This window comes from Melopsittacus undulatus, chromosome 2 (assembly GCF_012275295.1).
Source record: "Melopsittacus undulatus isolate bMelUnd1 chromosome 2, bMelUnd1.mat.Z, whole genome shotgun sequence".
NCBI classification, from domain to species: domain Eukaryota; kingdom Metazoa; phylum Chordata; class Aves; order Psittaciformes; family Psittaculidae; genus Melopsittacus; species Melopsittacus undulatus.
In genome coordinates, this window is record NC_047528.1 from 18,873,180 (window position 1) to 18,899,398 (window position 26,219).

General features: G+C 40.0%; 2 protein-coding genes across 2 annotated transcripts in view; both read right to left on the reverse strand.

The window, feature by feature from the left end:
• Positions 1-19,998, reverse strand: part of MIPEP (mitochondrial intermediate peptidase) — a 71,577-nt gene extending 51,579 nt beyond the window's left edge. Inside the window, exons 1-10 of the mRNA XM_013129203.3 lie at positions 19,766-19,998; positions 17,586-17,759; positions 14,702-14,790; positions 12,832-12,918; positions 11,862-11,925; positions 9,897-10,079; positions 7,204-7,360; positions 6,752-6,800; positions 6,044-6,104; positions 5,360-5,412 (exon numbers count right to left, since the gene is read on the reverse strand). Coding sequence (XP_012984657.3) covers positions 5,360-5,412; positions 6,044-6,104; positions 6,752-6,800; positions 7,204-7,360; positions 9,897-10,079; positions 11,862-11,925; positions 12,832-12,918; positions 14,702-14,790; positions 17,586-17,759; positions 19,766-19,930 — 1,082 coding nt within the window. The 5' untranslated portion in view covers positions 19,931-19,998. The remainder of the gene's footprint in view (positions 1-5,359; positions 5,413-6,043; positions 6,105-6,751; positions 6,801-7,203; positions 7,361-9,896; positions 10,080-11,861; positions 11,926-12,831; positions 12,919-14,701; positions 14,791-17,585; positions 17,760-19,765) is intronic.
• A 1,959-nt stretch (positions 19,999-21,957) lies between these two features.
• LOC106023477 (complement C1q and tumor necrosis factor-related protein 9A-like) lies at positions 21,958-24,829 on the reverse strand. The gene is made up of 3 exons (XM_013129204.2): positions 24,664-24,829; positions 23,357-23,419; positions 21,958-22,763 (listed from the first exon to the last, which is right to left on the reverse strand). The coding sequence occupies exons 1-3, from the start codon at positions 24,827-24,829 to the stop codon at positions 21,958-21,960; spliced, it is 1,035 nt and encodes a 344-aa protein (XP_012984658.1).
• Positions 24,830-26,219: the final 1,390 nt, after the last annotated feature.

A 26,219-nucleotide genomic window follows, 5' to 3' on the forward strand; every position in this document is an offset into this window, starting at 1 on the left:
TCTTTACCTGAAGGGAGACTCTTAACCATGATTTATAGAGGACTCTGGATTTCTTAAATAAAATAATAATAATAATGATAATAATAGAAAGCCTTTGTACTCTCATCAACCATAAACTAGCACCTGTATTTCATATTCCTCTTTTCTTTCTGTTAATTGTACTTCATAGAATATTTTGGAGGTCAGAGGGTAATTCAGAACATTGGTTTGGTATCAGCACTGTACACAAGTTTTAGATTTTAATTGTTTTCATATCAACAACAACTTCTTTGTCCTTTCACTATGTTTTGAAGAATAAAAATAAAAAGTAATAGCCTTTCAGTAACTTTCAGATTTTCCTCCAAATCATTCAGTTCATTAGCTTAGTGACTGGCAAGTTAAATGGGCTTTTTGCACCTTAAGTTAAATCAACATTAGTTGATTTAATAAAAGCATGCCTTCCCTTACTTATAAACAGGTATTATACAAAGTTCTCCTTTATGAGCATTTGGGTTGAAAGATTTCCTGCTTCTTTTTAAATTCTGCATTATTTTTCCACTTCAAATTTCAGTTTGAACAGAGTGACAGTTTTCTCATATATTCCACAAAGGGTCTGGGCTATTTTTCCATGTGGTTCCCAACAGAGAACACTCTTCCACAAAACTAAAAATAATTTAACAAAAAGCAGCCACAAACAAGTTTGTTTACAAGTAACTTGCAAACCTCAACATTTGTTGCAGCTTTTAGCAACTTGAGAAACATCCAGTCATGTTTAGGTACCACGGCATTGAACCTACCCCTCTCAAAGAACAAAAGGGCTATACTCACTCTCCCCTGAAGCTGGCTGCCTATGTCCCTACAAGAACACGGATGAGTTATTCTTAATTCCTGCTCAGCTGGTCATTCTGTGATCCAAAATGCCTGCAGTTGCTGTAGTAGCTTCTTTCCTCCACAGCTGGAAAACAGTTTATTTTGGCATTGATTTGTTCACTCCCAAGGCCACTCTTATTATTTCTGCAGTCTCAAAGAAAAAGACCAGCACAGAGTGCAATACCCTGAAAGCACATCCCAGTTGCAAGTTGAATAAAATCTATGACATTCTGGCAAAAATCCCTAAGTGAATTATAGCCAGCAAAGTCAGCCAGCCTGGTAAGAACCAAAGGTTAGGCAAACAAGAGTCAACACCAAATATGCTCAGCTCACCACTGACAGCTCTCAAGAACAGTTCTGTGCCTCTGTCAAGAGGGGTTTAAACACAATCCCACCTTCAAGGCAAATAGTCAACCTCAAAAGGCCTTTTCTAGCGTTCTGCTTTGTTGTTTTTTTTTAAGGAAGAAGTCAGAAAGGCTACTACATCTTTGCAAGATCAGGGCCTTGAGAATTATTTATAACTGCAGCTGCACTCACTGAGAAGTAATGGGATTTAATTAATACTATGGTACTTGACTGCACTAAAATTCAACAGTATTATTCTTTAATATACATGTTAGACATCTTCTTACTTGTTAGAGGCTGAAGCATGTTCTAGCATTCACTGTTTTATTACCCTTAGCCTGCCAAAATTCTTGAGGTTCTCCTAATTACTCTATCTTCTTTTAAGGTACTACAACTATGAATTTCAGACTTTTGTCTTCAGTTTCTCTTAGATGTACTTTTATAGAGACAACTATTTTCTCTGCCACTTCAACTATAGCTACAAAAGCACTAAACTGTCCTAAGTGCGGGTTTAAAGCCAGAGAGGCTACTTAACATAACTTAGAGGGGGAGGAAAGTAAACTATCCTGTTACCATCAATGAGAGACTTTTGAAGTAGGATCAAATTTCCACGGAAACGACTTGCTGAAAGCTGACAGAAACAAAATTACTGTGGCTAAGTTTAGAGAAAGAAAATCGGAGGCTGTGAATTAAGTCTGGAGCTCCTCCTGCTGTTCAACTTACAAAACAGCAGAAATGATCAGTAATGATAAAAATAAAGGCAAGCTGGTATGATAGCAAATGTCATTAAAATTCAATAGTCCAAACTCATGTAAATATCCTAGATTCTTCAGAAGTATTCAGCTCTTAAAACAAATTATGAGGAATCTAATGAAGAATTTGTTTCCCTAATCATCTTCTAATACAGAATAAACATATCCAGAATATAAAATACATAAATACATTTAAAATATACAACAGACGCATCAAACATGTCATGAGTTTCGGTATCATCTGGGACAAACTGTTGTAGCTGGTCAAAACGTGGAGAACTAAAAAGGAAGTAAAAAAATCACATCGGGATCACATTGTCCAATGTTTGTTCTCAGCATTTCTGTTTGCAGGAAACAGTAAATAATTTTCAATAGATACATACATCATGCTATCTAATATTTCTTGCACCCTTTAGTGGTGCATGTGCAACATATTAGAGTATTGCTAAATTACTGAATCAAAAACTTAAACCACTGTAGTCTTTCTTTATACCTAAGTTTGTGAAGATAATCAGCATCTCATGCACCTGACTGTATCTAGGAAACTATGCTTCTGTCGTTCAGCTGGAACAACAGTAATAATGGTAGTCCAAAGAAAAACCCCAAAGCATCATTTGCTTCCCTTTCAACAAAAACATTTTACTAAGCAGGAAAAAAAAAAAAAAAGAAGTTCCTAACAATACAGGAATCCACCACAGAAACTACTACAGTCTCAAAACATGACAGACAAAAATATAAGTCATGCTCTGCTCACAGCATATTAGGATTTTCTGTAAATGACAAAGCTTTTTTATTCCAAAAAAGAGAAACCCTTGACGAAAAAAATAATTCACCTACTAAACAAAGAATACTGAGAATGAGAGAAATGCATAATAGCTAAATATATCTTATTTGAAAACATATTTAATACCATGATGCAAAAATGCAAAATAAAATAGGATACAATAAGTATAAATATTTTATTTCTTTTATAAATAAAATGAAACACCATACAATTAAAAAAAAAACAAACTCACAAAACAAAAACAAACTCACAAAAAACTGAGACAACCCCGCTTTTATTTAGAGACATAATACTAAAAGATAACTGGCTCAAGAAGAGAGTAACAACAAACAGCTGAAAGTCAAAACTCCCACCAGAAGCTTTGAGACAGGTATGTTTCTCATATTCCAGTTATGAAAGTGGTGAATATACCATACCATCCAAGGGGCATTCAAGAAAGGATGTGACCATACGGGGTAAAAACAAACACAAGATAAAGGATAATAGATTCACATTTACACATGTAACAGTAAAACCAGCATGAGTTAAATACCTACTATACAGACAGAATAACTGTAAAGCACTGTTAAGTCACTGCAGATCAAGACCTTTTCCCAAAGAGAGACCACTATACAGAACACAGGACAATGAAACACCTAAGCCCTTGGGTATTAGCAGAACACTGCTGCACATGAAGGACAAGAAAATTATTTTGCCTTCCCTGTCTTGTAGATATTGTATATCTGCCAATAAAAAATACTCCTGCCCAAACTGGAGGGAGAAAAAGGTTGGGCCCCAATCGTGCACTGTAGTCAGGGTGGTCCTACGTAAGTTCAGGACATTCTTCACACTGATCCAGCTGCCAAACCTGGTACCTGAATAAATAAAAAATAGCAAAGACACATTGCCAGTGCCTTGGTCTGTTTTACCTGTAGCTCTCCTTCATAAAGCTGCCTTTTGATTTTTAAAGTAACTGAACTGCGTCTTTTACAAAGCTGCATGAGAAAAGGAAATATTTTTCTTCCTAATGCCAAGATGAGCAGAATAATCTATATGTGATCATCAGCAACTCAATTACAATATGGTTAGGTTCATGAGATGGTCTAAGAAGGACAATAAGACAGTATCAGAAGATACTCCTCCAGTAGAAGAAACCCAGACCCTTCCACACCTAATGCTCTAACTCTGAAAACAGGGAAAGCAGACATTACAGGAATTACAGAAAATAAATAGGATACATAGACAATAAATTTCATCATTTTACAGTAATTAAGTACAATATATCAGAATTTAATTTTTGTTGTTCTGAAGACACTATACAGGCAAGGTACAGGAGATCTGTAAACTACAAGATTATTATCTTGAATGAGTGTGACAGTGCTCTTCCACAGACTGCTAGGGACTACTGTTAGAATGGAATCTGGAGTTAGATGGACTTTGACTTTCCTCCAGTATAACCACTACTTCGCTTCCACTTTCACAGAAGGGTGTCTGCTACCTATTCAGTTCAAAACGAAAGCAGCCACCCCTAGGCCATGCCACAAAACAAGCAATCCATACATACACTATTGAGTATTGCATGTTCCGGCACTGGCTACCAGAAGCAGACCCAGCAGCTGGACATCCTTCTGCCTCCCCTGCATGGCAAGTTCTGTGCACCCAGGACACAAACACTGCTGCACATACATAGGTCAGTTCCCACCTAAGCATGCAGTAGCTTAAGACAAGGCCAATATTAGATCTACTGCTCATAAAACTACTGCCTCAGTAACAGAAGTACAAGAAAGCAGCAGAGCAGCCAAGCCAACTGCTGGCAGGCCTTCCATGCTGTGCCTATACTGCCACAGCCTTCTGACAGAGTAAACTACTACTTTCACCAGATACATCCAGTCTAATTTTGTTTAAAAAAAAAAACAAAACAAAAAACAAACCCCCTGCCTACAGCTCTGCAGTGAAAGAAGATTTTTTTCTCCCCTTCTTGTGAGAAAGCACAACTTGAAACGATCTTTTCCAACACAAACCTAAAAGGTCACTGCTGCTGATCTAATAAAGGCAACATGCAGGGCTCACATCTTTCAGAGCTGGCACCTCATTATGTGCAAAGGTCTTGTGCACTGTTTAAGTCTGTGTAGAGGATTTATTTCCCAGTCTTTCCAGAAGAGATGAGAATGAATGCTATCCATAAACAGTGAAGATCTACTCAAGAAGTTGCTATTTCAAGTCTGTAGAAGTGGATGACAGTTACATGTTCAATAATAAGTACGTTATGGTTAAAATATGAAGAGGTGGATTGTGTTTAGTGATCAAAATTTATTTTTAAACATTACTTCATCTCAGCTAAGAGGTAAAAGCAAAACAAGTGTAAGGATTTGCTAACTGTTTTGAAACCATTTCATCCTCTTACATCTTCAAAGAGAGCCCATTCTCCACTGTAAAACCACAAAGGAGTCAAAACCTTCTAAAGGCATTCCAGCAGTAACTGAGAAATATTACAAACAACTGCCCCAGCAGATACCCTTTATTTTTTCAAACTGAAGTACATCTTCAAAGAAGGAAATCCTGTGTACACTGAGGACTTTCTTTATCCTCACTGCAAGGAATGAAATAAAGACACTCATTTACATTAGAATCACGAACATAAGGAGCTTACCTCTCAGCACGAAGGAGGCCACTGTAGTAAGGGTGATCCCACGGCATCAGCTTCTGAAAGGGAATTCCAGCTTATAAGTATGATAATGGACAAGTGAACCCAAAGTAATAGTTTTGCTTCCTTTGAATATTTCTGCAGTTTCAGCAAGTCACAAAATCTTAAAACATAATGGGAAACATTCAGTGCTAAAAACATAATCAGAAATAGCACCATAATTATTTTTTTAACATTTGTTTGAAGATGGTACTTCTTCCAATATATAATGGGACTCCATATCAGATTTCAAGAAATACACTTAATTCAAATAGAAAGATAAAACGACTTATGTGCAGAATTAGAATACATACAATACAGTATGCAAACTGGACGTGCACCAAACCTGAATTACAGCCTTTATTTTTCAAATTAGTCAATTAATTCAAAATAAAGTAATATTCACTTTCACCACTTTATGTTTTGGTATCTCAGTATCGTTTTGCATAAACCAACAGCTATCTTGCATCCAGTGCTTGGTTTTACTACAAACAGCAGCTAAGCGGTCAAAAAGCATTGGAAGACAGAAGCTTTTCTTTCTAACTACACTGTGTGTTCTACACTGAAATAGTTATTGTTTCTTGTAGAACAAGGTTAGCTTACACTATATTTTTAAAAAGAAATAAAACAGAAACTACGCGTAAAACTTACTGAATTCTGGGGGTTGAGCTTCATTTTCATCTTTGTCATAATTTCAAAATCTTTCTGAGTTCTGAAAAATATTTTTATGATGAAAGTGTTAATGAAAGATTTTTGGGCAATTGAATACAGTACATAATAATACTCTGTCTTACAAAAATGCCCATCATCAGATATTGATAGTACTCTGTAAAATGGCAGGCCCATATATACTACCGTAAAAGAACTTTCCCATTCTGTTTCTGTCATTCAAGTACCTTCAAATCAAACTTCTCTTACTCTGCTGTACACCTCCAAAGCATTTTCTTTCCTAAAATACACCTTATTTATACATAGTGATGAAACTGTTTTGTGCTGTGTGGAACTAAAGGAGGCAAGAAGGACAAAGGGGGAAATTTCCTTATATATTAAAATACATGGGAGTTGTGCACATGGGGAGAAGATCAGAACAGACATTCATCAACACTTAAACTCAGTTGTCTTGTTTGCGGATGCCTGCATTTCCTGGCATAACATTCATTGCATTTGGTGCTGGGTGTTCTCTAATCATAGATACAAAATTTATTCTAAGTCAATAGGTCCCCTCAAAACTCTGAGAAAGTCTTGCTTCTTGCATCATCAGAGGATATAATAGGCAGCACTGATTTATTAGCGCACAAGTCCCTCTATTCTTGAAATAAAGATTATGGTTAGAAAAATGCCTTAGTGACAAAGACATACCTTTTAGACAACTGGTCAGAAAGCTTCTCTAGAAACTCACTTACTGTCTCTAGAAATAAAATAAAGGGAAAAAAATAAGAACATGATTTTTTTCCTTAAAAGATGTTAAGTTTACAACAAAACATTCCAAGCAAAACAATCTCCCTTAGAACAACAAACTACTCCTTTGACCACTGTGCCATCATTTCAAGAGAATTTAGTACCACATTCACTTTGTTACATCCTGGGATAATGGCAATTTTATAATCGAGGGAGTGAGCACTGATTCTGACAGAAACACTGGTTCTTACTCAGTGTGTACTGCCTTTTACATAATGCATGAGTACTGCATACAGCAAAAAGTAACAGCAGTGAAAAGTGCAAATTTAGCAAAAGAAACTAACAACTTCTGATCTCAGACCTAATACAGTGCATTTGATTTCTTAGCATGCCCTTCTACACATGCCTTATACCTGGATTTTTGGCCATTGTTCCCTGAAGAGCCCTTTGGGCAAAGGTGTCATACCCAACCAACTGTGCCAGACTGTTTCGGCTAGCAAGCAATTCTTCTAAACGGCACAACTGCTCAGTATTTGGGTGAAGAAAAATCTTGTAAGCAGCTTCTCTCACCTAATAAAGAAATTAAAAGATCACATTACTACATTGCAACTTTTAAGGAACACAAGTGATGAAAACGAAGTTTTATAATTCTCTGATCTGGCATTACAGCTGCATTTCACTGATATTGTTGGGAAAAGGCCTAAAGCCTTTTAACAATATTTATTCTGACTGTCTGACAATCACAGCTCTCATAACCATTAAAGATGGAATAAGGAAATGCAATGAGACAACTTAACAGATCAGGACTGCCAATCACGGTCCTGTTAATTGCCTCCCTCCTTCTGCCAACATCTGTGCTTCTCAGTCTACTCTGTGGGCTGTCTTAACTCACTAAAACTTCTGAAAATAAACCCAAAAGAAAGCCAAATTGTTCTCTGCACATCAGTTAAGCTTGCTTATGGAATGATCTGATAAGAACCAGAGAGGGTCAGGGGAGATGAAAAAAAGAGGAAGAGAAAAGCCTTATTTCTTTTGAAATAGAAAGCTATTAGTCTGCCCATCTGACCATGGACAATCAAACCTTTCTCCTGTTTCTGGTTTGTTTGGTAACATTTATAAGTCTCAAATAAAAAAAAAAATCACCTCAAGCCCCAGACAGTTTGGTAGAATGCTTTTCATGTTTCACAAATCCATTGCAGATGAACTTTATTTTGTAAATATGAAATAGGCTGAAAAAATACAGCAAGAACTTCTGCTTCCTCCATTTGAAATAAGCTTGTCTCTTTGGAGTATATATTCAACAAGAATGCAGGTCCTGGGTTTATAAAAAATATTACTATAACAATTCATAAGTCATTTCATACCTGTTCTGTTCCAGCAGGTTTTTATTTTTTTTAAAAAGGCAAGTAAAGTAAGGGAGGTGACTCCCCTTCCTTGAACAAATTTCAGCAGTGTGCCTTTGTAGCAGAGGCCAACAGCATAATGAGCCCTATTAGAAAGAGCCATCTGGTTCATGGATGTGATTACTTCCCTCTATTTGGTATTGTCCAGACTACATTAGTACAGACTAGATCTGGGTTATGCAGGACAAGGAAGACAATGGCATACTAGAGTGGATCCAGCATAGGACTACCAAAATGTTTACGAGCTGGAGCATGTAACAGAATGGAGACTGAGGGTGCTGAGTTTGTTCAGTCTAAAGGAGAAAAAGATCAAAGAAGATCTTAATCCTCATCTACTCAGTAGTACAGCACGCAGTACAGCAATGAACATGCAGCCAGACTGTTATTGGAGCTGGAGAGCAAGGGGAGGAGATGTAATGGACACAAGCTGAAAGATTAAAAACTCCCACCTGATATAAAGAAATTAAAAAAAAAAAAAAAAGTGAAGATGGGCAAACAGGCTGCCCAGACTCAACTGGACATGTCACTGAGAAACCTGATCTACTTGATCCTTCTCTGTACAAACTTGATCCTTCTTGTCAAACTGACAAGCTCCAGCAGTCACTTCCAAAGTAAATTGTATGATTTCCAAAGAGCTTCTCTGAAGATCTGGCTCAGAGGACTGCATTCTGCAATTCATTAAATGAGGGTTTTTTACCTATCTAGTTGTCCACTAGTGTAGACGCTAATCTCCTACCTTGGATCGCTCCATAACCTTTCTAGGAATCAAAGTAAAGCTGTTTGTAGTTTCCCATCTTATTTTTCTGACCTTTCTGAAGGTGGATGGAATGTATTATTCACACCAGTCATTGTGGTTCTTCCCTGACCTTCACTGCCTACGAAAGACTGCAAGCCTTTCAAGGACAATAGCCAGTTCCCTCTGGACCCCTGGATGCATCCAATCTACTCACAAGGACTTGTACAGGTTACTTGAGAAGTAATTCCAAACTATATCTTGATCAATTGCTAGTTGCACTTCTCTTTGAACCCCTTCCCTAAGCACAGGGAGCTGGGAGAAGTCACTGGCAAACACCGAGGCAAAGAAAGCAACCAGTATCTTGGCCTTATCTGCGTCTGCTGCCACTAAGTCACTCACCTTGTTCTTGTGCAGCCTTTTAGTACTAATTGCTCTTCTTCTTGCCTTTGATATCCCTTGCAAGTATCAACCGCACCTGAGCTTTGGCATTTCTGACAACATCCCTATATGTACAGGTAATAATTTCTAAATTCCTGCCCTATATCTGTAACCTGCTTCCACCTCATGCCTGCTACCTTTTGAACATGAAGCTTTGTCAGGAGCTCCCTGCTTGCCAAGTCTGGTTCCCAATATATTTGCTTGGTTTTCTAAGGATCACAACGTGCTTATACTGAATATCTTAGTACCCCTGTGTTATTGAATAAGCTGAAGTCTGCTTGCCTGAACTCCAGGGTCTGTATTCTGCCCCTCTTCTTCCTCAATCCATTCAGGATCATGGAACAAATCATCACTTCTATTATTTCATAGCTGCTACAGCCAAGGCTGACATTTATTGTTATGTTCTAAATCAGTTCTTTCTTGTTTGTCATAATGTTATAATCATATATCATATGCATTTGCCTCAGTAACAAGAAAAATAACAAAATTTTGTTAGACAGTATGCCAAAGCAAACTCAGGAATACACACCAGATCATCAGGACAATCAGCATGCAGACCAGCAATTTGCAAGTAATTGCCTTCAACTGAAAAATTACACCAAATATGCTCTGGTAAAACATGTTTGTCAATCTTGTTGGGAAGATGAGCTCCTGTCAGGAATTCATTACACAAATCCAGTATTTTGACGTTGAGGTTGACTGCCTTTTTACGCTGTAAGAAAAATAAAGTACAAAACACACAGCATCTTCAGTACAAGCAGAACTCAAAGGTTCTAAAACCTTAAAGGACTTTTCCAGAAATGAAGCAGGAAATACAACATTTAAGATTAGACCTACAGCATCAGCAAAATCCTAACACAGGGCTAAAGTCAACAGGATCAGATGCTCATACAGATCTATAATTTCATATAGGATTGAAATTTGAAAGCAAATGCCTGTATTTCTGCTGTAAGAAAATGTACAGTGGAGTTTTAGAATAATTTACCTAAGCTTTGCTAGCTGCTTGGCAAGCATTTATAAAATTATGCTTAGCATGACTGCTATGTAAAATACAGTGGTGAAAAAAGGAAGCATCATTGAGACGAATAAATCCTATTAGTGTCCCGAAACACATGTGGAATTACAATTCACTTGTTACTGTTTGTATTGCACTATTTCCTGTAGACCAAAAAGCATTTGTGGTATTACAACTTTCCCCTGAGGAATTTGAGATTTAGGGTGTTACCATCATACATTACAGTATTTCACATGTTTAACCTTACTATAAGATCTGTTTCATTGAACTTGCTCATGTTAGTAGAGTATGCTTTCAATTGCCTGTGGGTTCACAGCTCAAAGGAAAAGGCAGAGGGTATAGATACAACATACTTGTAAAGCCCCAAAAATTAACAAAACCTGCAGATCTGTCCTCCCAGTCCATCCTTACTCTTAAAAACACATCTTTTGAGTTTTATTTCAGAAAGCAGAAATTCTTTGTAGCAGAAGTAAATCTCAATGACAGTGAAGGATTTCTGAAGTCTGAAATAAGAACTGCAAAGAAACACTGAGCAGCAAGGACAGAAGTGAAATAAGTAGGGGAGGAAGATGAAAATGTGCAAAAATAAGGTGCAAATAAAATTTTAACTGAAAGGGAATGAAGTACTCTAGAACCAACAGTCAAATCAGAAACAAAACCCAGAGTCCAGGTTTCAGAGTTGTTCTTCACAGAAAGATAATTTTAAAAATATATTCTAAAAGCATTTTCCAGTTAACAAAACACAATCACAACCATGATCTTCAGAGTAACTCTGTCACATAAATCTGATAAAAAAGCCTTTGTAGAGATCTTTTTGGAGGGGATGACTCAAATAAACAAGGTATTAACTTTATACAGGGACATGAGCTATGAACAAACATCCAACAGAGCATCCATACCACAAAGCATGGTGAAAGCTGACTGTTCTGGCTACCGTAAAAACATATAAAAGCTCCAAGAGAAGTAGCCAGACAATGCCCAAACATTCAATTTTGAACAAAATTTAAAACTTCTGATTACATGAGCACTAAAGGAGAGCCTGGCCACACACCTGATCCCTTCTAAAACACTTTTCTTGATTAACCTGTCCCCATAGTGCATGGGATGCTGGTTTCCCTCCTCTGTAAACAGTTTGTTCAGACAGCTAAGCTACTACTTTCAGTATCTGATGCAGACACCAATAAAAGAAAGCAGAACCCCAGGTCTTGCTTACAACTCTTCAGAGCAAAGGAACAATGAGGGACAAACTAGGAAGAACAGCCAGCTAATATCTAAAAGACCATTAAAAAACAATAAAAACCAAGTGATTTAAAATAGACAAAATTAATCACTGCTGAGAAGACAAAATTCCACAGAGGACAATGGGAATCTTGGAAGACAAACTGGCCTAGAATCACATGATTCATGTCCCACATGTTTTATTATCTGGTCTTTGGTAGTAAGACAAATTTCTGTTCATATATTGTAGTCAAAAGTTACCTTTTCTTCATCCAAATGAATGCCACTGATTTCAAAATCAAACATAAAAAGTTCTGCCACTCGCCTAAAAATACAGTAAATCCCTGTTAAAACAGCCTCATTTGACAATAAGCAAAATTTCTTAACAGATTTTGTCCTTAGTAGTTATTTAGGTTTCATGTCTTCTACAGAGAGTAACAACGCTTATATGAGTACTGTTATTATGGACATAGACTTCCTGTGTTTTAGGTCCAGTTTACTCAAGTGAAACAGGATTTTTCCATTGTGGTTAGTTTAGTTGTCTGCATTGAAAATATACTTCAAAATAATTCCATTACATTAATCTAGATGTTAAAACAATTTGTGTAAATTACCATTTTAATCTGACACTCCATTTACTCTAACAACTCAGAAAAAGACTTCTTCAAATTTACTATCCATCACAGTGTGGAAAGAAGAAACAAACTTACTCAAATATTAAGCTTGTCTAAGCATGGCAGTGATGAAATAATTCAGAGCTATAACTGAATAAGCAGCTAATAAAACATTTTATAGCAAGCATAAAGTAAGCTTTAAATAAATATACTGATAATCTGGTTTGAAAGATGTAAGATATAAACTGAAATCAAGTAATAGAGTCTGTTCCCTGTTTTTACTGTTAAAACACTGATATATACACCACAGTGCAGCACCTCATTTTAATCAAAATGGTGTTATCGAAGAAAATCTTAAGTTCTCATTTTTTGTTTTTACAGATCTCAGTTATTCATCCTAAACATATACTGTACAGTCACAGAGACATCCTCCAAGAATACACAACTACAGGCTTCCTAACTCCTCTCCATGTAATTTAACAGTGATTATTAGGTTAGTAATGGAGATATAGTGTGTTTTCCAGTTGCAGTAATTAATTCAAGAGAACACAATATAAGAACATTAAGGAATGATATATTCCATCTAAATATCAAAATTTATAAGCATTACTAAGTACCTGGTTTCTGGATCTAGGGAATTCATAACAACTTCATCAGCTAGCAGACGTCTCAAACTCTGACACAACTCAACATCTGTATTTAATCTGGAAGGAACACAGTAAAAGAATCACACATTAACAACAAACACTGACCTTTCAGTCATAGAATCATAGAATCATAGAGTAGTTAGGGCTGGAAAGGACCTTAAGATCATCTAGTTCCAACCCCCCTGCCATGGGCAGGGACACCTCACACTAGACCATATCACCCAAGGCTCATCTAACCTGGTCTTGAACACTGTCAGGGATGGAGCATTCACTACCTCCCTGGGCAACCCATTCCAGTACCTCACCTCCTTTGACCTGCTGGTCACACTTCTTTTGATGCAGCCCAGAATACAGTTGGCTTTCTGGGCTGCAAGCGCACACCGCTGGCTCATGTTCATTTTCTCATTGACCAACACCCCCAAGTCCTTCTCTGCAGGGCTGCCCTGAATTTCCTTTTTGCCCAACCTGCAGCTGTGCCTGGGATTGCTCCGACCTCTTGTTATTAGTCACTCAAAGGCAGAGCTTAATGTTTACTGAAATAACATTAAAAATTGAGGATTGTATTTTTAAAATGCTTTACGGTTCACAACCACACTTAAAATCTACAAAATTTGTACATGAAGGATGTGTCAAAAAACTGGCATGGAAACAGGTCTTGTGCATCCAATAGGAAAATACTTCTGGATGGCATTTTGTGGCAAACATGAGCAAGTCTTAAGACTGCCAGTTTACTTTTTATGCACAAAGTCATGGCAAGAACACAAGGGTGGGAGAATTGTTTTCTCATCCTTATTTTGAAAGGACTCCATTAAAGAAAAATCTGTGCTCAAGTTCGCCATCAGATAAACGTGCTGCTGGTTACAACTGAAGTAGACTAATAGCTTAATAGCCTCAGAACATTTCCTGATGCTCATCACTGTACTTGGGCTAGACAGTGCCATGTCTATCCAATCTGGGGTCATGTTAACTACAAGCATGTATGTTGACCTGCATTACTGGGTGGGAATCACAGTGCAGAATGAAACATACATACATGCATGGATCGGCAGAACTGCAGCAGGCAGCAGCCCTCAGCCTGTATAGACCTAAGAACTAACTTCTTCAATCAGCTGAAATGCAGGAAGCCTCTGCAGCCCCATTGGCAAAATGAACTTAATAATTATCAATAACCGATTCAGAGGCAGAAGACGACATTGCATCATGTCTGTACTTCAGAAAACGCTCTGCACAGAAGATGATAAATAAGAAGCCCAGCACTGTAAAAAAGTGCCTAAAAGCACATATGTATTGTAGTAGCTCCTGAGGGATACCCTTTGTTCATGAAAATGAACACTGAACAATCGTTTTGATCATTTACAGTAGTTTTTCTTCTTTCTACATAATTTAAATCTGAAGCAGCATTCACATATTAAAGTCCCACTGTTAGAGATGATGGTGTATTCAACCAAATCATGTATTTCAGTTTTGAAAAGCCCAGTTTCAAGTGAAAGGTTTCCCAAACACACTGGCAAGACCAAATTTAATCTTTTATTTCTCTTTGTAGCTACCCACGTTACTCACAAGGCTTACTAAACGAACTGATGCACTGCTGCACTCCTCAAAGTATAAAAGACTTCACTGCCTCTACAACTTACAAGTTTGGGACAGCAACTCCACTAGTCATTGCCTCCACTGTTACAAGAGAAAAGCAGCAGACTGGGTCACTTTCACAGTACTGCTTGATAAAACTTTCACTTAAGAAGGCTGCTCTTGAATGCCACAGGAAGGCTGTCATAGATGATAATTCACAAATTTTTAAAGATGCATATGGACAGAGCACACAAAAAAGCAGAACACCTACTTCTCTACCATAGTACCAATATTCCTGCAAGCTTCTTCAGCAGCTTCTCTGAATGCAAAGTCAGGATGGGCAATTTTCACAAAATCCGCCTGACAGAAGAAAAAAACAGTGAGGCAAAAAGACAAATTAAAAAAATCTATTTTAAACAAAGTTGCACTCTAGTAGTTCTACTGACATTAACATTTATTTCTAAAGTTCTGTGCAATCTATTTGTAGAATTCGCTTTTTCTAAAAAAAAAAAAAAAAAAATCAACCTTATTGGAAAACTGTGCTGACAACTACTACACCAGACAGTGAACGTGTCTTTCCAAAGAATATATTTAATCCATCCACTTCTTAAGACTTTTAGTATGCTAGGTAACTTAAAGAGTTTTTATAACATAGAGATACTCCAATGTATTTAAATGTCATTACAAAAGAGGTTTTTTTAATTAAAAATCACTGCTAAGAAGAAAGTACACCACCAAATGGCACCAGGGTTTGGTTTTTTTCAAGCCCTTTTTACTCTTGTGAATGGACCATCAAGTTATGCTTTGACATCATTACCTAGTGGGACCAAATATATTTAAAGAGAAAACCCCAAAGTTCTTTTGGATTCAGAACAGGGTTTTTATTTGACTTACTAATTTAAGTAAGTCTCTGAATACTCAAGGGAGTTCAGAAGGCTACAAAGATGCTAAAAGGGAGCTGGCTTGACTTTGTTTAACAGTATGATTGCAATTTGATTGAACAGGCAAACTTATAAATGTTAACACACTTGATATTTTTACTTAGAATCACACAAGAGTTAGGGTTGGAAAGGACCTTAAGATCATCTAGTTCCAACACCCCAGACATCGGTAGGGACACCTCACACTAAAATATGTCTCCCAAGGCTCTGTCAAACATGGCCTTGAACACTGCCAGGGATGGAGCATTCACAACTTCTTTGTGCAACCTGTTCCAGTGCCCTCAGCACCCTTACAGTAAAGAACTTCTTTAGATCTAACCTAAACTTCCACTGTTTAAGTTTTAACCCGTTACCCCTTGTCCTGTCCCTACAGTTCCTGATGAAGAGTCCCTCACCAGCATCCTTTCAGATACAAGAAGGCTGCTATGAGGTCTCCACACAGCCTTCTCTTCTCCAGGATAAACAGCCCCAACTTTCTCAGCCTGTCTTCATATGGGAGGTGCTGCAGTCCCCTGATCATCCTCGTGGCCCTCCTCTGGACTTGTTCCAACACTTCCATGTCCTTTTTATGTTGAGGACACCAGAACTGCACACAATACTCCAAGTGAGGTCTTACGAGAGCAGAGTAGAGGGGCAGGATCACCTGCTTCAACCTGCTAGCCACACTCCTTTTGATGCAGCTCAGGATATGGTTGTGTCCTGGTTTGAGCAGTAGCAGTCATTTTTTCTCTTTCTTGGTAGCTGGTGCAGTGCTGTGTTTTGACTTTCGGGCTGAGAACGGTTGCTGATAGCAAGTATGTTTTGAGTTACTGCTCAAATGTTTGGTTTTTCCAAGGCCTTTTTCTGAGCTCATGCTCTGCCAGGGAGGAGGGGAGGCCGGAAGGAAGGAGAGACAGGACACCTGACCCAGGCTAGCCAAAGAGGTATTCCATACCATAGCACGTCATACCCAGGATGTAACTGTGAGAGACCTGGAAGGGCTGGAGCTCTGGGGGGATGGAGGAGGTATCGCTTGGTGCTCGGCCGGGCAAGGTGGGGTGAGTTATGGGTCGGTGGCTGGTGAGGTGTTGTATTCTCTTCGCTTGTTATTGGCTTTATCATCATTATTTGTAGTAGTAATGGCAGTAGTGATTTGTATTATGCCTTAGCTATTAAACTGTGCTTATCTCAATCCGTGGGGGCTACATTCTTTGGATTCTCCTTCCTAACTCTCCGGGAGTCGGGGGAGCAAAGGGGGGGGGAGTGAGTGAACGAACTGTGCAGATTTGGTTTAAACCACGACAGGTTGGTTTTCTGAGCTCATGGTAAGTTTCTCACCAATCAATAATTCTTAGAACCCCTGTTTAAAATCCTTTATAATACTGACAGAATATGTGCTGAATGGCACATCTCAATTTCTGCCAATCACCAAATTGCTTCTAGACATAGCTCTGTATCTTTAAAAATATAAACCTCTCTTGAATCTAGAAAAGAATAAGGAACAAGATTTGAGAACAGAACACACAGAGAATTCAAGTGTGAAAAATAAAAATGCAGTGGCCTATTTATTAAGAACTGATTTTGGTATGAAGGTTGGATCTGCTTTCTTCAAGGGAAGAGTGATGCTACAGTAAAAGATATACTTTGTATTGCTCTCTAGAAACTGTTTGCCCAACCTTAACATTTTCTGATACAGAATGTCAGATCAAGTACTGTGGACAACAGAAACTGCAATCTAGGAAATATCTGCATTTCTTCTTGTGTTAATAAAAGGCAGTTCTGTTCAGTTTCATCTGCTGCTTTTAATCTGCAAGTTCTTTATGGACCTTCACCTATAAACTTTCATAATTTAAAAACATGTGTATAGCAGCTTTGAGAGCAATCCCCTGCTTTACCTAATGTAAGTTACACTAGAAAGCTTACATACTGATATCACATCAGAAATACAATTCTGATTTCACTGCTATTTTTCTTCTGGCCTTTACATTACTTTTACTTCTGTACAAAAATTAACTGGACAGCCTGACAGGATTTGTAGTTACCTATCATCCAGTAAAAGCCTTTGTAATGAACTTTTAACCAATGTAATTTTCTGTCTTAGCATAAGATTTCACAGAGCTGATCTTCTATTTACTGCAGTGCAGAAAAACTATGAAATGGAATAATATGGTGTAAGCTTACTAACAGAAATTAAAAGAAATTGCTTCAAGTAATAATAAAAAAAAAGTAACTTACCAGGTCTGCTACTCTGCACAAGCTATCTGAAAGCTGATCAAAGATCATTATGGTCTCTGGCCCAGGTGGTGCTGAACATGCCTTCTGCACTAGCTGTTCCGATTCTTGCAAAGCTTTGTCCTGTGCTTCTTGAAATCCTTCTGGACAGCTCAGTTCCGGAACACCAAACAGACCCTGCAATGCAAAATGCAATGAAAACACCTGAACATTACCCTCTTCCATTTCCGCCCCTTTGCTTCAGGATGTAATTATCACAATGTGTCCTGGGTTCAACAGCATCAATAATTTTTCTGCTTCTTTACTGCTGGTGCAGTGCTGTGTTTTTGACTTTCAGCCTGGGAACAGTGTTGATAACACCGATGTTTTTAGTTGCTGCTCAGTAATGTTTACTCTGACCAAGGACTTTCTGAATCTCATGCTCTGCCAGGGAGAAGGGGAAGCTGAGAGAAAGCAGAGACAGGACACCTGACCCAAACTAACCAAAGAGGTATTCCGTACCACAGCACGTCACGCCCATTATATAAACTTCTACTCAGAAGAGCTACATCACTGCTCAGGTCGGGCTGGGTATCGGTCGGTGGGTGGTGAGCAATTGTATTTTCTTCCCTTGTTATTTTCCTTATTATTATTATTATTGGTGGCAGCAGTAGTGGTTTGTGTTATACCTTAGTTACTGGACTGTTCTTATCTCAACCCATGGGAGTTACATTCTTTCAATTCTCCTCCCCATCCCTCTGGGAGAGGAGGAAGGAAGGGGGTGAGAGCGAGCGGCTGCATGGTTCTAGGTTGCTGGATGGGCTTAACCATGACACCACAGAATTTTACCAAAACAATGCCAGCTACCATATTGTGACACTTCACTCAAATGTTCCCACATCAGTGTCTCTGTAGAGAGAATAGTCACAGAATGGATCAGACACTGGTATCATATGAAAACATCTTCACTTCCCAGAGCAAAACCTCCCTGAAGCTCTCAGGATTGTTATGAGCAAACCTTAAGAGTTCAACATCAAGCCCTCACAAATCAGCTCCTTTTCTCAATGCATTTTTTATCTTGCTTTTAAAGCATGGGCACCAGAAAAATTCTAGAAAGCCCATCTACATTCTGAAATGAGGTAAAGTCATCCCTCTGAAGCAAAAGAGACTTATCAATGAATGTGAGGACTAAGCAGGAGTGTCAAAAAAATTAACATTCTGGCCAGCTGCCCTAGATAACAAGCAATAGGACAGTTAGCAGTCTCAGGGTCATTAAATAAGCCCAAATACTGGAAACAGATTTCAAAGGAATGATCAGCAACAACTCAAAAATGTTATGATATGAACAGTTTTATTCCTGAAGCTCTTACAAAGCCTGGCTCTGTCCAACGGGGCAAGGTAAACACACTGACTTGCACAGGGTAGACACACACAGCAGTTAAGGGAATTAAAGAGGTCCTGCTGCAGATCAAACAAAGCTGCTAACACACCTGCTAGAGAAGTTCCACGATATACACCTACAACAGTAAAAAAAATCACTTAAAGCAGCATCTCTGCAAGCAAAAATAACACTGAAAAAGACATGTTTGTTTATAGATATTCCACACACACCCTGCCATGGAAAGGACCCATCCTATGCTGTTCAGGAACCTGTTTAGATTCTGGGCACTCTCATTAACAAACATACCCAGCTCCCTCCAAAACCAAAAAGCCCGAGGAGTTTCACCAAACCAGCAAATAACTGTTTTTTTTTTCTGCCACAAGCAACTGGATGTCAAGAATGACACCCACACAAGAGGCTGTCAGCAGCCGAAGTGATTTTAAAGCACTACCATTGTGCACCAGTGCAAGACAGGCCACTGACAGTAAAAAAGACACAGGTAAGCGCTGGGAGTGGAAGGGCTAATGTATGTATAGTCTCTACGGAGGCTCTAAGCAAATGTTTCAATAAACAAGGCCGTCATTTTTAAACGTGGATGTGTCCAGTAAAGAGAATGTTTCGCTTCATTAGAACCAAAACAAACCCTCACGAGGCTGTAAGGGCCTAACAGCCTTAGCCCGGCTGCCCCGCCACCACGAGTTAAGCTTTAGAAGCCAGAATTACACACAAGGAAAGCAAAGCGCAAGGCTGCCGGCAGCCAGGCGGCATCCTGCCCGCAGCAGGCCCTGGCCCTTGCCCTTGCCCTTCCCCTCCCACCGCTCACCGTCTCCCTGCCCGCCGAGCTGCCGCACAGCTGCTGCTTCGCATCGAAGGCGGCTCCCACCGGGCACCAACTGGTGCTGACGGCCCGGCGGCCCGGCCCCGCGGCCCAGCCCTGCAGCGCCCGGCTGAGCGCCGCGGGCAGCGCCCGCCGGCAGCCGGCCAGCATGGCTGAGCGGCACGGCGCGGGCCCCGGGAAAGGCCCAAGCGCGCCCAGATCCGTGCCCAGCCACGACCTCCGCGCGTCCGGGCCCAGGGAGGAGGATCTCGCTGCGCCCGCCTCCCCTCAGCCCGCCCGCCCGCCCGCTTCGTTCTGGCCCCGCCGCTCCGGCGCGGGGGCGCCCTCTGCCTGGGGCTCGTCTCGGCGTTGCGGCGAAGGGGAGGGCCTGGCGCGCGGGCACCACGGGGCTGCGGGAGGAGGGGTCTCTGCCGGCGGAAGCTTCTCCACCTACGTGGTGTTCAGTTGAGGCCGTTTTAGAGTGGTCAAGATGTTTCATACACAGCCTTGGTTTACAGGGAGAACATCTCACACTGAAAATGTCATAAAACCCTTTTTTCTTAGTGTCCTAGTGTCTCCCTCCCTGTAACCCCGGCGACATGAGAAGTGTAGCTGCTTTTCCTGAAGGAAACCCATCCCACCATGACTGTTTTGGGTCTGTGGTCCACACTTGCAGTTTGACAGCTGTGAGGATGTGTCCGTGTTCCCTTGCTTCCCCAGCAGCATCAGGGGTGACAGGAACCCTGGCCTCATGCTCCTGCATTGCATTCGTGCTGAAGTTTACGGTGCTGACCTGTGTCACTTCACATTTCTGCTTTATTCTCTTTTAAGGGAGGGAGTGAGGTTTACCAGCATCTTTTGGATTTTTTTTTTTTTAGTTTTTTTTAAGTTTTGGGGGAAAAGGGGAAAAAAGGATTCCAACAGAACTCACTAAGGTTTCATGTCACATGACATATGTCTCAATCAGTTCTCCAGTATGTCTGCCTCCATGTTGGTTAAAGGTTATCTTTCACTTACAAGAATTTGTTTTACACCAGTTAAGTACGACAGTGTTAGGCTGTATTTTTGCACCAGCATTGAATATCTGCTCACATCAGAGAACCCACATGGCAGTTCCGTCACTCCGTTTTCCTTGATTTCAGACCTTTTGTTACACAGAGAGCAAAGAACCGCGTTTAAAAGCTGTAAAATCCACCCAGCTGCAGCAAAACTCACTTGTGCCACAGAACAAGCAGCCCCTGTGGGGGTATCAAACCATGACACAGAGCAAGCAGCCCTTTTGGAGATCTCAAACTGCACTAATTCTGAGTTTAAAAATCATTTTGAAATGCTTGAATCTAAACCAGTCAAGTTTCAAGTCCATCTACACATGCTACCTAGAAAGATACCAACTGGCTTAGCAGTAACTGCTGCTTAATGTTTATACAAGATACCAGGGACCCACATCTTATAATTCCAGAACTTGACATTTTATTTTCTGTTTAGGCCCACTTTCTTTTAAAACAACTGTGCTTCAGAACCGGTGTATGCACCCCTCTATAACTACAATAAGTCACCAAACCAGTCATGTGTCAAGCCCAGAACTGTATATTCTTAAGAGCTGTGCTCTCTTGCGCAGAAGCTGCTCCTGGAAACAACTGTTCCTGTTCCTGGAACTGTAGCCATAGAAACGGTTTATACCCATTAGGAGTTTTTGTTTGTTTTAGTTTTAAACAACAAAGCTAACAGACAGCAGATTAGGAGAGTTTAATAAATAAACACCTGGTACCTTAAGACTGGGACAAGAAAGTGTTTATTTCAAACTCTTCTGAGTATGGCTTTGAAGCCTTAAGCTTTGTTTTAGCAGCTGGTCATGAAAACTTCAGCACTGTAAGTTGTGCAATGAGCAGTTGTGTGCCTGGTTTCCTACAGATATAAGTAGTGTGATCCTACACCTTCCCAATGTGATGACTCCAGTAAAAAAGGAAAACAAAAGAAAATGAAAACAAACATAAAAAATAATCAACTTTTAGGACTTTCAGGGAGATGCCTAGCTGATCCCAACCTTCTCTGCACTCCTGTGTCTCCCTCTGGGCTCTCAATGTACTTCTCTGGCTGATTTCTGTTTTCCGTGGAATCCAGCAGAAATCGGACAGCAGGTAACTTTATCAGGGAGGGCTGAAGGACACAGGCACATGGTATTCCCAGATAACATGGAGTTACGTGGTGGGCGATGGCAGCGGCTCCAGCGAGTCAGAGGTGCTGAACAGGAGGAACCCAGAGAAGGTGGTATCATCATCAGCATCTGCAAACAGCCCGTTGAAAGTCTCTCCGTGGTGAGCCTGCAGCCACACCTCGTCTCCTCCCTGTAGCTCAAGGATGGTGGCTCCTGAAGCCTGATCCTCTCCACTCTGGTACCTGTCCACAGTGTGCAGCATCTTGATGCCATTTTTAACTAGAGCTACTCGGACGTTCCTTGAGTAGACAGTGATGTGGTAGGTGAAATAGTAAACACCGGAGTATTTGCAGGTGAATTTGCCAGTAGCTGAGTTGTAGTCATTTAGACTATTATACAGTACCTTGTCAAACTTGATCGGACGATTTGGAGGGGGGAATTTGGTGGTGACTGTAAGGCCAACACTAAAAGCACTTCTTGGCAGGACTGCTGGGGCACCTACATCCCCCTTATCTCCTCTGTCTCCTTTCAAGCCTCTTTCCCCCTGAACTCCTGGATTACCCTGTGGCCCAAGATCTCCAGTATTACCTTTAGGACCTGGATTACCAGTTGGGCCAATTGGCCCTGGGAAGCCAACTCTTCCAGGATGGCCGATGTCACCCTTTGGCCCTTTTGGACCTATGGGCCCAATGTCTCCTTTTAACCCCTTTTGTCCTTGCAGTCCCAGCTCTCCCTTCTGACCCTTGTAACCCACTGACCCTATAATTCCTTTCGGTCCCAGTTTCCCAGGTCGTCCTCTTTCTCCTTTATCTCCTTTGTTCCCCTTCTCTTCAACAGTTCCATTTGCTCCTAAATAAAAAAAAAAAAAAAGAATTACTCCAAAGATGTGCAAGTCCAGCACCCAGGTTACTGAATTTGGGCAGAAATGATGTGATACCACTTGCTCAATGACTGACTCCCTGCATTGATGCACAAATTGCTCTGCTCATGTATGTCCATCTGACAAGGAGATGTGCTGCATACACGTAGGTTGGCTAAACAGATGAAGTATATATACAGCGTCTATTTTTAGTGCATAATTTTAACTTCCACAGTTTCTCTTAAAGTCCATTTTCCTGAAGCTGAATACTTAGCTACAGGATCCTCACTTTCTTAAGGTAACTGCAGATGCAGTGTCTTCCTCAGCAGCTGACTAAAGGATCAGAGATGAGGAAGGTAGGATAACAGGCTGAGTGAACAAGTTGCAGGGTATCAGAGGCAGCAGGGATAATTGGTGGTGGCAAATTCCTCTTTTATTTTCAGCATCTCTGTGCAGCCTCTGTTAATCCTGGAAACAGGTTTTTTAACCTTTATGGTACTTTCACTACAACTAGAATGTGTAGTGGTCACAAACACAAGGGCAGCAGGTGGTAGATAATAAATTGAAACACTTCTGCTCTAACCTCGTTCGCCTTTCTCACCATTTGCACCATCTTTTCCTGGACTGCCAGGAAGTCCTGCTTCACCTAGTACAAAAGAGAAAAACAGATTTCCATTAAACAATTACATTACTAGAAAGCTTTGCATGAATCCTTCTCTAACCCTTCCTCTTCAAGCCTGGCTAAGCAGTAATATAAAGAGTAGTCTTATTCCTGATTTTTAGTGGGTGCCTCTGCTTGAGGATACTGGGTTTTTTGAGACAGAGGAAATCCTAGGGTTATTGAAGTATGGAGAGGAGCTACACCCTGGTCCAGACCACCAATGTGAAAACTTCTTGTCCTGTTATTGCTGTGCTCCACAGAAGATACCAGCAGGAAAAGGTGTAAGGGTTTATCTGATAAGGACAAGTTTGATCCAGATTGAATTGTGCAGCTGAGTTAATCAGGCCCATGATGACAGTGTCTGGTGTATGCATTAAACCATAATGCCACCACCTTGATGCCACCCAATGGCTGACCTAACATAACGCCTGTTAAGGAAAAGTTCTCCCCCAGAATAACAGATTTGAAGCAGCAGATTTGCACTTGTCTTGTGTTTTGAATTCTGGGCTTGTGACACTTCAGATGAAGTATTATATCTCCACATGCCCACAGATTTACCACTTTATGCAACCCTGGCCTTGATACTTCAGCATGAATACAAGGGCTATCATTAAGCTAAGGCTTAAAGTACTATGGGAATTACTAGCTTTAGGATGATGAGGAGATTACCTCTGTCTTCAATATCACACACAAATCTTTATTAAAGCCTGTTACAGTAGACATGAATCTTATACTGCTTCTCAATAGTCTCTATTCCTGAACTTCCTCTACTGGCTCTTAAGTTACAGCAAGTAGGCTCACCCAGAAGCAAGTCCTACAAATGTAAAATACAGATAAGAAAGAGGAATCTTCTTACCACTGCATACTCCATACTACACTGAACAAGGTATCAGTTGTTGGTTTTTTTTTTTTCACTGGGCTTGAGGTTCTTCACAGAAATATAATTGCTATCAGAGATGTACGAGTAGGTTTACAGGCTTTAGAATTTTCCCAAAGTGGAAGGTAAAGTCTTTTTTCTTTTGTTTTTATCCAATTGACCTAGCCTCTCCATAGTATTAGCCATCTTGCTTCCATTATTAGGTCTTCTTCTTCAAACGAGTGAAAGACAAGTGTCTGAAATGTTTTCTGAAGTCTAAGCAGAATAATCCCATTAATGCAGTGACTACTGAGCTTCAGGAATGAATGACATTGTATCTGGTACATGAAATAATTTATTTTGAAGACAGTACCTCTATCTCCCTTGTCACCTTTTGAACCATCACGTCCATCACGACCAGGTATGCCATTGTGCCCAGGATTGCCAGGGATGCCAGGATACCCTTGGGTGCAGACGTCCTGTTTTTGTGTTTCAGCTGTGCTGACTACAACAGCCAGCAGTATAATCCAGCTTTTCATTCTTTAGATGGGCTATATGATTTTGGCTGAAAATTTAAGAGAGAAAAGTACATCTGCCTAAGTCTACCTTTTAAGGAGGTGCAGCATGGTGGAGGGAGGAACAAAAGGAAATGGCTTTTCACCATGTCTGTTGTTTTGTTTTGGATTATTTATAAGTCTCTATATAGCATTAAGTACAGTCCTGGAGATTTCTGAGTATTATTTCAAATAATAATTTAATGGGAATGTCAGCCATAGTGTCATTATTCATTTGAAATATTAATTCAGCTTTACACAATTTGTAATATTCCTTATTCCTGTTATATTTAAACCATGAGTGCATTGATAAAGACTAGATTTCATGGATTTGGCTGAATTTAACCCAAATCTCAAGGTCATAATAAAAAGGCATCTTGCACAAAAGTCATCACCTCTCCCCACCTACCCCTATCCCCAGTAATTACAGCAAAGAATATACACTTGCAGTGGCTATTTGCTGAAGAACTTCCATTGACCTGTCTTACTCCAACCAAAGCTCTAGGACCCCCAGTGCCTGGCAAGTCTACAAGTAAGTATACAAATATTAATGTTGTTGCTATCCTAAGCCCAAATCAACAGTCAAATTATCAGGTCTTGGGGTGTGAATTGGTAAGACCAGCAATCCCACGTTCATACGCAAGGATTCATACAATGCCCTGTTTCTCTGAGCTGTAGTTTTGCTTACATAATATATAGGCATTCTCCTTGTTCATAAATCTCTTCGTACATTTCTATAGCCAGAACAGTGCCCAGAGAGGAGTTATTTCATGGCCATTGCTGACTTTCAGAGCCATACAGAAGCCTGTCTACACCTCCCAGCTTCCTCTTTCCTATTTCAAAGGCTTCCTATCAATTGGTACCTTATGCATTTGAAGTCTGTAAGGAAACCCTTCTCTCTGAGCTCCAAACTTTTATCAGTGTTAGCCAGTTAGAACCCAGTATCTGTCTAACAGCTTCTTAAAGGAATAATAATTGAGCTAGTCAAACATAACCAAGAAACAGCAGAGATCTTAATGCTCACTTTTCCATCACACTTCCCCCTGTACCTATTTGTGACTGCAGAGTTGTACCTCTTATCTCCTAGGTGCTGGAGGAGTAGCTAGGGCAGTTCAACCTCCTAATTCAGCACAAAGAAATCATCTTTTTCTTCCTCTCTCTTTTTTTTTTTTTGTTTTAATTGGAGTTAGTCATCTACTGGGTTAATAGGTTGAATGATCTTAGAGGGGGTCAGAGCTGGAGCAGAGTGAGATGAGGGCAAAGATGTGAGGGATCACGTAAGAGAGTTTTTTGGCAAAAACAAGTCTTTAATCTGGTTTTCCCCTTTCATGTAACTATACTACTCAAAGTCCATCTTGTCTTTTCATTAGTGTCT

Excerpts from the sequence above, each read along its gene's own strand:
- LOC106023477 (XM_013129204.2), bottom strand. The coding sequence starts at position 24,829 with ATGAAAAGCTGGATTATACTGCTGGCTGTTGTAGTCAGCACAGCTGAA. Across the intron at positions 23,420-24,663 it reads AGGTGACAAGGGAGATAGAG|GTGAAGCAGGACTTCCTGGC; the intron begins GTACTGTCTTCA and ends CTTTTGTACTAG. Across the intron at positions 22,764-23,356 it reads TGGTGAGAAAGGCGAACGAG|GAGCAAATGGAACTGTTGAA; the intron begins GTTAGAGCAGAA and ends TTTTTTATTTAG.